The sequence below is a fragment of the Cyprinus carpio genome, chromosome A14, assembly GCF_018340385.1.
Source record: "Cyprinus carpio isolate SPL01 chromosome A14, ASM1834038v1, whole genome shotgun sequence".
Taxonomy (NCBI): Eukaryota; Metazoa; Chordata; class Actinopteri; order Cypriniformes; family Cyprinidae; genus Cyprinus; species Cyprinus carpio.
Window position 1 is genome coordinate 27,009,752 of NC_056585.1, and position 12,340 is coordinate 27,022,091.

A 12,340-nucleotide genomic window follows, 5' to 3' on the forward strand; every position below is an offset into this window, starting at 1 on the left:
ATTACTGCTAGTAACGAGTGCAATTTGTGCACCGAAAATGCCTTAGAAGGTTTCATATCTGGCAAAAACCTTCCATAGTGTATTTCCAAGAAATAAACTGTTAGTAATTTCAAGGTTTAAGACTCCAGAAAAGTACTGCCATCAAGAATATTGAATGAACCCCTCTAAAGAGTGAATACACTCATAGAAACCCTAAGAAATGAGAGAATTAATAACATGTTTGATCCTGCTGGCAGCTCAAACTGTTTAGCACTAGAGGGCACAGACTGCTTCCATGTCTGCCAACTGGGTTTCAATTTCTTTGTTCTGTGCTTGACGGATTACCACAGAAATTTACACCAGACGGCAACAAATTGCTGCATGTTAGTGGAGCAAGTGCTGATGATCATGCATATATATATTTTTTATTATTTTTATCACGCATTTTACTGTTTGCACACTTTTTTCGAGAAACTGACTATAAAAAACTGTGCTGTTTTGACAAGCTCAAACCAGATACTGCACGCATAAGAATCTCTGAACTAAGAGATTTTTAATTGTCTCTAACGTAGGAAGTATTTGCTTACTATGTTTGCGTACGTTTTAAATTCCTTTGCTCTGTACTCAGAAAGACATCTTCAAATAAAACCTCAATTAGTTTAAATGTTAAAGTCTGTGCAGTGAAACTCATAACAGGCACAGTGTAACCTCATATGTACAAAAATCTCAGAACAGATAGAACAAAATCTTATTCACATTCTCTGACAAAGGCCTTAAACAAAGTAAAGGGCCATGAAATAAAGAAGAGACAGACAGGGAGAATGATGAGAGAAATAATAGAAGGCAGGAGCCTGAATATATGCCTTAATGTATTCCATATGCTGGAGATTTAAAGAAACAAATCCTTTCATTAGAGGTCTGGTTTGCTTCAAAAAAGTTTGTCTTTTCAAGTGAATGCCAAAAATCTGTTCTGGCGCAGTGGTTCACACACTAAATCCTCACTAAAAAACCAGATAAATACAAAAATAAAAAAAAGACTAATTAATCCAACAATACTTCCAAAATATGACAATTAATAAATCAATTGCATTAATCAATAACCATGCCTAATTCAAATGATTTTTCTTACTTATACCCAAAAAACTGCAAAACGCTGACAAAATTTGATTTCTTGATGATTTGATCAATAATAGTGATTTTATAATTTCAAAATATAAAGCTAAAAGTAGAAATGAATGACTAAAATAAGTGCTCCTCCGCTGCCATCTACTGGTTATAGAATTATTAAGGTGACTATTTTTAGGGCTGCACAATTAATAAAATTTCTAATCGCGATTACAATTATAAAGCGCTATACAAATAAAGGTGACTTGACTTAATTTAGGGCTGCACAATTAATAAAATTTCTAATCGCGATTACAATTATGGATGCCACAATTATGCAATCATACAAAATCCCACTTATGTATTCTGTGTGCTTAAGATGCGTTTTTTTTTTTTCTTTCTACGTGTTATCATAAGGGTTTTATCCCATTATTTAAATTTTAGTTTTAGTGTAACATTATAATACCATTTATTTTTTTACTTTATTATTTAAAGAAGAAACCAATCCGATGTATATTTGACATTTGAGGCTTAATACTATAGAAAAGCAGTAAACATTTTTCAGTTAAAGTGTTTTCAGCTTGTTTATTTTCACATAAAAATAAGGCATGCAGCTGCATCAAACAATGGTATAAACATCATTCAGTGTAAATCGTGATAATTGCAATTACAATTTCAAGGGAATAATCGACAATTATGATTTTTGTTATAATCGTGCAGCCCTAACTTGATTGGACTACAGTGGTAATTAGTTTGTAGTTAGTAAGTGTTTGTTTACCACAAAGTACATTTTGGTCATCCCATTAAAAATAATATTTAAATTGCATAATTTTTTAGTGCTTTAAAGTGCTGGAATGGTTGTGTGAAAAGCTTTAAAGTCAATGAAAAGTGCTTGAATTTCCCTTCTTAAAAATGTTGTACAAACTCTGAAATGAGAAATGCATTTACATTGGACTATTTCTGGCACAACACAATGGTTATAGATAGCATATAGATTACTACTTCTGGTTTTCTGAAGTACATCAGCACTGTTTGTTCTGTTTACAAGAGTCAATGCTTCTCTCTAGAACTCGCAGCAACCTTATTCATTCTGCGGCAAATTCAAACGTTTCTCTCTGGATCTCGCAGCGCTGTGTGTGCAGTAACAGTGTCGGGAGATCAACACTGGTTCCCGAGTAAACCTGTTCTGAGCTGATAAACGATGTCTGGACTGCACAGCTAACGCACCGGCAGAAAAAATAATGATTGCATTCTGGAGCCCTATATGGTTGTCTAATTCCGGATATGTGACCCTGGAGCACAAAACCAGTCTTAAGTCTCTGGGGTATATTTGTAGCAATAGCCAAAAAAACATTGTATGGGTCAAAATTATTCATTTTTCTTTTATGCCAAAAATCATTAGGATATTAAGTAAAGATCATGTTCCATGAATATATTTTTTTCAATTTCCTACCGTAAATATACCAAAACTTAATTTTTGATTAGTAATATGCATTGTTAAGAACTTCATTTGGACAACTTTAAAGGTGATTTTCTCCGTATTTTGATTTTTTTGCACCCTCAGATTCCAGATTTTCAAATAGTTCTATCTTGGGCAAATACCTTGTCCTATCATAACAAACCATACATCAATGGAAAGCTTATTTATTAAGCTTTCTGATGACGTATAAATATCAGTTTTGAAAAATTTACACTTAAGACTGGTTTTGTGGTCCAGGGTCACATATTAGCTTACATTGTACAACGAAAGGCTATTTGCTTGCAGTTAATTAGTCATTTTAGGTGAACAGCACAGGTCACTGAACAAATGATTGAGTGACTCTTTTTAAGTAAAAAGATTTAAACTATTTTAATCACTGGCAGCAATCAAAGTGCTGACAGTTACAAAAAAAAAAAAGTGGCAAAGCATACAAAGGTGAACGAATGTGAAAGAGTACAGTGACAGGCACAAGTGAGCATATTCAACAAAAGGCAGCATTGTATGCAAAACTGGAACCAGGAGAAAAAAGGCTTTATTGTTTTTATGATTGTTTTTTTGGCAGTATGTTGGCATGTTCCTTGGAGAAAAACGCACTGCTTAATTAGTTTTTTTTTTCTTTTCTTTTTTTTTTCCTTATTTTGAAGTTGCACCTGTCAGGAAGTACAGGAGGCTCTTTCAAACTTTGCCCCCGAAACAAATGTCAACACATATCTAAAGCCTCTAATTAGAGCACCTGCTTCCTGTCTTGACACAAGATTTCTTCTAATCATATGACAGCCCATATATTACGCACTCGATGACAGGAATCTAATGAAACAAACATCATCATGCCGTAAACCGTCAAATCTTGGACATGCTAAATTATTCCACCATTTAAAGTGTATAGCGGCAATTTGGGTTGACAGTAAGTGTTAATATGGAAATTAGGTCATTCCATGGTCAATTAACTTTCCGGTTTAATTTAGAATTGGCCTTGGTATAAATCCCTTCAGAGGACGTGCCCTCCCATCATGCTTTTTAAAGACATATCTCTTAAACCCGAAGAAAGAAGAAGAAGAAGAGTAACACCTTCATTCTTGACAAATAACATCAGGTGCTTACTGACAACATATTTAACATAAAAGTGCTTTTGTACAGCCAAAGTATAACAGAAAACAGCATACACTTTTAAAAATAAAGCTTCTTAATTGGCATCTATGGTTCCATGGAGAGTCTTTAACGTCCATGGTCCCTTTCCATTGGACAAAAGGTTCACTCCGAAAAATAAACCATTCTAAAGGTTTTTTTTACAGTGATTCCATAGAAGAACTATTTTGGGTTCCATACAGAAGCTCTCAGAGATATTCTACCATGAACTCAACCAGGAACTTTGTGTCAGTACGTCATAAATAGAACGAGGCAGCAGTTTACTGTTGGGGATTTGTCGCATTGCCGCGCCACATCCACGCTGTAAGAGTATTCTTTATGAACTGTCCACAGAAAGGTTCTTTGAGGAACCAAAAATAGTTTTTCTATGACATTACTGCAAAAACATGGCTCCACATTTCATAATTTCAGATGCATGGAGAACAAAACCACTAGTGCCACACATTAAATCACCACAGAGCTGATGTCATTTGAGACGGAGCACTATATGACCTCACAAGCTCCTCAGAGAAAGCAGGTCTACAGCCCACTGATGCACATCTCAAGACCTCCACAGCAGAGAAGCTCAGTTCAGACTTTTCTGTTCACACAGTCTCACTCTCACATGGGCACAACCCCTGCATATGCCGATGTCAGCCTCGAACATTTCAGCCAAATCCCAGAACGTTTTGCTATAACTTAAAAAATCACTTAAGAATCGGAGAAGAACACATGTGGCTGTACGGTCATGCCATGTTACAGTCTCAGTCAGGGAGCAGGGGAGCGGTCATAGTTTATTAACTCTCATTCACAGACAGAACCGCGTGATGAAACAGCAGATCCATTAAGCTGGACTGGTTTAATGTGTTGGACGAAATGTTTTGATGGAAACACATTGTGTCAGAGCGAATGGCTGCTCCTTGCACCATTACACCACAGCAACTGTTTGCTGCAGACAAATGTACACATTCTTCACAACAACACACGCTTGCTTGGCTAATGTTATCCTGACAGAAGATGTTTCATAGAACGTATGCACTGACAATGACTCTGCCTGAGAAGGAAACAAACCATCAGTCATCATGCAGTCATCAGATATACAGTAGGGAAAAGATAGAAAGTGGTAATAAATTGAGGTGGATCTATTTAAAAAATAAAATAAGCATGTGGAACATCTGAAGGAAATGAAACAGAAAAACACACAAACAAAAGAAAGTGGATGCAAAAATACCTCTTAACTGAGTTTGCTGCCTGAAAAGCATCAGAGAGAGAGAGAGTATGTGTGTGTGTGAGAGAGAAACACAACAAGAGCCACTATTATTGTGAAAAATGGAAAGGCTTGGCTTGAAAAGAAGACAAGAGATGATAATACTGTAGCTACTGAAAAGCGGCAGAATAAGTCCTATTCTTTCATCTTTTTAATGATGAAAAATGATGAATAAAGGTCAGCGCTGAAAGCTTATCATCTTGTTACATGAACAACAGCTATCTGTTACACAGCCATTACAGCTCACTTCACAGAGCCACTTTACTTCCGGCTGCTGATTGGACGATGCAAATACGTCGAAGTAACCACACTCTCCAGAATAAAACAATCTAGTTTTTTACATTTTCTGAAGAAAATGTGAGAGGTGATTAAAATCAATGTGAGAGTTTCTCAGGTGAGATGACAGAACTGTCACTAAAGATTTTGATGAACAGTTATGTATGTACTGAACACTGCTGATGTGAATTCTCACTTAAATGTGTCAACAAGGCGGCTTCAAATGGATAGAGAGATTGTGACACTCTTGGAGGCGTTTCTTAGAAAGGAGTTAAAACTATAAACAAATCGTTATATGCATTTTTTATTTTTTTTTGCAGCTCATTTTTCTTTTGTAACTGAGATAAACTATAGCTGCATAATTGACTGTAACTATTACTGAAAATGTAAGTATGTATATGCATTTTTTGTCTTGCATGTCAAATGTTAAAGTATCTAATATTTTTCATAATATTTTCTTATGTGCTACATAGAAGAAAAATGCATAAAAAATGCATACAGATTTGGAAAGTCATGAAGATGAGTAAACGATGACAGAATTTTTATGTCTGGGGTTCTAGAGTTCTAGAGGGCAGAAATGAAAGAGGGTTTGTGTACTGAGCTGAATGTGGCAGAGAGTTGCACTTCAAGACAGAAAATCTATGCTGGTTTTTGAAGAGTCTTTAGCCTTTAGTGGAGCACAAGCTCCATGCTTGTTATCAATATCAAGCTATCAGGCAGTTCTAAAGGCTGTCCCTTATACACTGACCAAAATCTCCGTTTGTCAGTCTCAGCTCTGGTGATGATGGCAGGAAACGTGTCCACTTCCAGTTTCCAGCAGCTTGTTCTATCGACTGATGTTCTGAAGCTGGCATTATCGCCGTCTGAGAGCCGCTGCCACCAGGATCTTATCAACAGCAGCCAATTATAAAGGAAGAGGTGAGCTGCGTTAAGGAAATGTCAGCAACTCTGTAACCTCCACCTCCGTCTCATTCACCACACAGACCCAACCAAAACCCAGAATCAAACACAGACCCAACCCTCTTTGCCAGAGAAAAGTACAAGTCCTTTTGAAAACCCAGAATCAAAGACAAATTAGTGCAATTAGTGACAAAACCCCTGTGCACGACGTTCTGATTTATTTAACAGAAAGATGTTTAATAAATGATATAATGGTGCCTCTAGCTGCTTTGGCCTAAAGCTTAGGGCCTTTTGATTTACACCATGAGGAAGACTCAGACAGGAATGCAGTCATTAAAACTGAATTTACTGTATAACACAGAATGTCAGAGAATTTGTTAAGTTTTGAATGAATAAATCAAAAGTAGGGCTGTACACAAATTGTGATATTGACTAGTATCTGTAAATATTTAACTGCAAAGACTATTGAAATATTAAGTCTGCATGATCCGATGAAAGGAATTGTTTAATTTTCGTTTGATTGCTATTTTTTTTTTTTTTTTACAAACATATTATTATATATAAAAAAATCTATTATTATGATAACACACAAAGCTGATTTTTGGAAAGAAAAACAAACTTATATATAAAAAAATCTAAAATTAAAATTATAATGATTAAAAAAATCAAATAATTTTAATTATTAAAATGATAACTTTTTTATTATTTAAAATGTAATTAATCTATTTAAATGGAACCTAAAAAAATTAAAACACAGACACAGAATTTGAGAAAAAAATTAAATGTATTTCATTGGGCCCTAATTTATTTATTTATTTATTTATTTTGAACCTTTTAATAAATTGTTGTTAAATTATATGCGTATTATGACTTCATTTAGTCAGACAGGCTTTTTGAGTGGTAAAATTAAATGTCCAGAAAAAATAAACCTGGGGGGAAAGTAAATAGACAAATAAAGACATATAAACAAAATAAAATAAAATAAACGAAAGTAAAAAGAAAAAAATAATAAATAACTTAAGTAGTTAATATATTAACAAAAAATAAATAAATAAATAAATAAAAACACTGATTTCATAGGGCCCTAAAAGAGGCATGGCCTTTTCTAGGGAAAACCGAGAGGAAGATTACTGTAGTTCTCTTAGTCCCCATCAAGCAGCAGAGATGAGGGACGCTCAGCACGCTATCTGACCATCAGCGCCGGAGTCAATGATCCGATTCTGCACGGTGGACAGAGAGCCCTTCCAGGAAGGATGCGGTGACAAACACTCATTAGCGTGTGTTAATGGTCTGCCCAGCTGAGTTTGAGGATATCTGCACAAGAGGGAAGGCATAAAAGCAGAGTTGCAGAGTTGCCTGTGAATGACAAGCCACTCTTGCGAGAGCTATTGAGCATGTGCCTTTGCAATGATGGGGCGTCTGACGCAGAGATCGGTCAAGTGGCTGTCAGAGGCAATGGGCTCAGACCTAGTTCTGCCACGTCACTTAAAATTAAGCGTGATGGAGATACGACACAACCCCGACTGACATTCCACACTCTCCAGCCACTCAGCGGCTCGCAGAGATAAAAGCATGCAGCGCTTCCAGCAGAAACGGAAGAGCCAAGCTTTTTCAGTCCTCTGATTTTGAGGAACAGAGCCAGGCGCGGCTCATATCAGAGTCACGTGATGAGACCGGCAGAGAGCCTGAGAGAGAGACAGTGATTCTTAAATGCGGAGAGATAGCTGGATGATTGACACATCTACGATCGCCCATCTCCCTCGGGCATGACAGGTTCTCAGGTCCAGCGCTGTGACTTACTGACAGACTGATATCTAATGGGAAGCTCAAATCTCAGAACAAAGTGTTAAAGACAGAAGTGAATTTGGGAGCTTACGTACTTCATACGTACAACTATCTCAGTAACACTGTACAATAAGATAGCATGTACTAATACATTATTATAATCAAAAGTTGCTGAAAAAATTAACTGACATCTCTCATTCAAACAGAGAGAGCTGATATTCACAGAAACATCATTGTATTTCTATATACACCATACACAAAACATTATATTATATTAAAGCCACAGCTAAATGTGACATTTATTATAATAGGTTTATGTGAAGATTGTTTTAAGTTAACTTAAATTAGAAGTTATATTATTTATTTATATAATTATATAATGTTCTGTAACAGTTTAGGCCTATTAAAAGTTAAAAATCATGGCACAAATATTACTGTCATGTTGAATGGCTGTATTTATCAGTTTTATCCCCAGAAACTAGTAGTTTTTTATAGTAGTTTTTTTTTCCTTCTTATTTTTTCCCTCCAATAAATTGACAGCACTATAAATAAACAGATCAAAATGACAACTGAGCTGTTGGTCTGAATATCAGCACAAAGTGATTCAACTAGATCATTGTGAGATGGATATTATACTTATAACAAATAAAAAGATAATTTGTTTTAAATAAACCACTGCAAGCAACATCCAGCAGCAGTGACTCATTCCTGAAGGAATCAGAGTTTGGAACAAATTAGTTGAGTGAATGATTCATCGACTTACTCACAGTCATTCAGACAGTTTACACATACTGGTGAAATGATGCAACCTGTGGAACGGCTCAAAAATCCCCACAACTAATGGACAGACCGACAGTCTGTCTGGAACAAACAAACACAGACACGCAAAGAGCACTCTGGGAATTCCACTCAGCCAATCAAATTTGAGGACCAGAACAAACTGTTGCATAATACAAATATATATTAGTCGACCATTATAAACTTGGGCCTTGCTTGCTGACCACACATTTTAAGATTCCAGTAAATATTATGATTAAAAAGTTATGAATAGCCACAACATTTCTACAGTGGAGAACTTGACTAAGTTAACTATTACCTGTTTTCGCTTGAGTGATGAGAGACAAGAGAAACATCTGTTTTGAGCAGCACTTGACCAGCATGTTTACGTGTCTTTTCAGAGACTCGAGTCCCTTTTGTGGCACACACATCCCTCCTGGGACACATTGAAGGTTGAATTGCAGACCTCTGAAAGGCGGGAAAGAAAAAGGAATTGTAATACTTGAATGCCTGAGGGACTGAACAGGCACAAAGGTTGGAATGCTAAGAGAGATGCTGTCACGCCACTGCTATGGCAACATCCTGTTCAAAGAGGAGCGCTGTGCTCTTTAATGCTGTTAGATACACCGCTCTGTGTCTTTGATCACACCAAGGTGTGTGCATTCATGACTTTACAGGCTATAAAATCAGCCAGGCAACAATAAATTCTGTGGTGATCTATCTATCTATCTATCTTATGAGTAAATTATCATCCATCCATCAAATCCATCCAATCCATCCATCCATCCATCCATCCATCCATCCATCCATCCATCCATCCATCCACCCACCCCACCCACCCATCACCCACCCCACCCACCCACCCATCCATCCACCACCCATCCATCCATCCACCCACCCACCCACCCACCCATCCACCCTTCCCCCCCCACCCACCCATCCATCCACCCACCCACCCATCCACCCCTCCCCATCCACCCATCCATCCATCCATCCACCCACCCACCCACCCACCGATCCACCCATCCATCCACCACCCACCCACCCACCCATCCATCCACCCATCCATCCATCCACCCATCCATCCATCCATCCACCCACCCATCCATCCACCCATCCATCCACCCACCCATCCATCAATCCCACTGTTTGAGCAGCTCATTGTTAGCATCACTGTGGTACCCATAACTGCTCAACTATTCATTAAAAACCCATGAAGATAAATTCAGTCTAAATATGAGGGATATTTCATTTGGGAGGCAGTATTTTGTACTGATGTACCAGACAGAAGCAAGCACACAGTGTTTTACATTACAATACTCTCACTCTCTCAGCAACCATGAGCTCTGCCCTACACACAACACAGAGCATAATAACACATACACACCAGTTCCATTAAAGCCTCTCGTTCTGTTTTATTCATCTGCAGAATGATTCAGAGAGGCAAAAATAGAGGGCTAGGATATGGGACAGTGAGAGCAGACATGAGAGACAGGGAGGTGTGGCCTTAGAGGAAATGTCCAGAGAAACGCAAAGAGGATAAAGCTTCCAAGCTGATAGATGATGGGCAGGAGGAGACAATCACAACTGGGAAAATCTGGCTAGATATCCTGTCTGGACACAAACAACACCTCTAGTGACATGAATCATTAAAGGGAGGCCTGAAAATAGCATCTGAAGTTGGGAAGGTCAGACAGGGTGTCTGTCTCCCTACATTCTCAAAAGCTCCCCGCCGGTGGGGTCCGCGGCCCCTCCCAGAGATCGTGCACAATCATCGACAAAGACACTACATCTAGCTGAAGGTGAACTGCGGTGCAATTGCCAATTAAAACTAACGAGAGCTGGTGTGTGACACGTTTGTCATGATCATCTGAAAGGATAAGCAAGGGCTGAGACATAATGGTCTCATCATGGCTATGTAAACCATTCTCTTGGGAAATAAACAGCAAATCTTCCTTAGTACACATACGCAACTGTACGCAACCTCCTGCTGCCACATGTGGCTTATCCCACACACTCACCACTGATCCCAGCCCAAAACTGCACAATCCAGCCTTGATCCTTAGATTTGATCCTATGTGGTCTCAGAGACATTTCTCTCCCCTCTTCTTCTCTGCACTGGAAACATGATTTAGAAACCAATAGAAGTTTTTTGATAACACTTTAATGTTCTGCTTCACTGTTTTCACCATATCAATAAGCATTTTTAAAGAACCTAATTAAATGTTGATGTTCCTGGGGTGCAGCTTTATATACTAGTATTAACTAGTTTCGATACGGGTAGGAATCTACATTGTAGCTTCAGTAGTCACCTAGAAGAAGAGAACAACTATGTGACTAGACTTAGCCTCATAGTAAATATAGCTGCACGCAGCCATTGTCTTGGCTTCAAGTGCTTTAAGATCTTTAAATGCACATGTAAAAGAAAAAGAGTGGCCATGTTTTTCAAGATACACAACGATGGCACCTTGGACAAAGACACTGTATTACAGTTTTCAAGTCAATGCTTCTGATTGGGTGAATGGCCTATGACTAAAACAAATGGTTGAAGTTGTAAAATTATGGGCATTTTTATCTTTTTTCAATTTATGCTTGAACACCTACAAACAAATATAACTGGGAAAAATTAAAATTACATTAAAATAAATTTTTCAGGACTCCAAAAGTAATTAAGTAAAATATTTACTTTAAGTTAAATATTTACTAAAATAAAGTTTTTGTTTTTAGTGCATGGTGTACTCTATAACTTAAAACCTTACAAACCACCCGCTTTGAATGAAAACACCATTTGATTGCAATGGCAGTAGACTGTGCAGTTTCACCATTACATCGAAATTTTTAAACAAACCCAGGTAGCACTTTACCTTTGACAGCCCTACAACACACAGACAAACACACACACACAAACACACACAAATGAATGAATAAATAAAACTAAAAAAAAAAAAATACCACATAGGCCTAGTACATAACAAATCAGAAACTAATGAAGCCTAAACTGAAAAGACAAACTAAAGATAAAATAGAAATAAATACTAAATCAAAAACTACATAATCCTGATGCATACTGCACACAAGAGTAGCAAAACCTTTGTCAAAACTGTATGCACTATGTTCCAATTAAACAACCTTCCTATTTAAGTGGGTGGTTTCTTGCCAGAAACAGTTGAAAAATAGATCAGACTTCATGCATTTCAGCATACGATTGACATTTTTTAAACTTATATATACTACACCAATGCAGGGGAATACAGTAACACAGTGTGTACTAGTGAGGAATGTGGTGAGGGACACAGGCAGGTGCGACAAGCTGAGCGCAGCTGCAAGCGGACAGGAAGACACACATTAATGAGTGTGAGTCCGAAGACTGTCAGTGAAGGATGATCCGTCGTTTCCTTCTCGATGTGTCTGACTGGAAAGGGATGATTCCTCACAGGTGAGAGTCTAGTAGCTGTCATGACAGCCCGTGTGAGGTGTCTGCCCAGTGTGGGTCAGCGGCGACACTCTGCAAAGCTCTGACAGAAAGAGGAAAGCAATCCTAGCTTGCAATTCACCTGTCCAAAGCAGGGGCCACATGTGACAGCAGCTATTGAGAAAGTGACCGGACAGTTGAACCCCTGCATCCAGGACCATCAGTCTGGGACTCA

At 37.8% G+C, this 12,340-nt stretch overlaps 1 protein-coding gene across 4 annotated transcripts in view; it reads right to left on the reverse strand.

Moving 5' to 3' along the window:
* LOC109054353 (ecto-NOX disulfide-thiol exchanger 2-like) overlaps positions 1–12,340 on the reverse strand; it is a 217,260-nt gene that overhangs the window by 92,386 nt on the left and 112,534 nt on the right. The window contains exon 2 of one of the 4 annotated variants that reach the window (XM_042770423.1): positions 9,013–9,161. The exons of the other annotated variants lie outside the window; for them this stretch is intronic. Coding sequence (XP_042626357.1) covers positions 9,013–9,124 — 112 coding nt within the window. The 5' untranslated portion in view covers positions 9,125–9,161. The remainder of the gene's footprint in view (positions 1–9,012; positions 9,162–12,340) is intronic. 4 annotated transcript variants of the gene reach the window in all.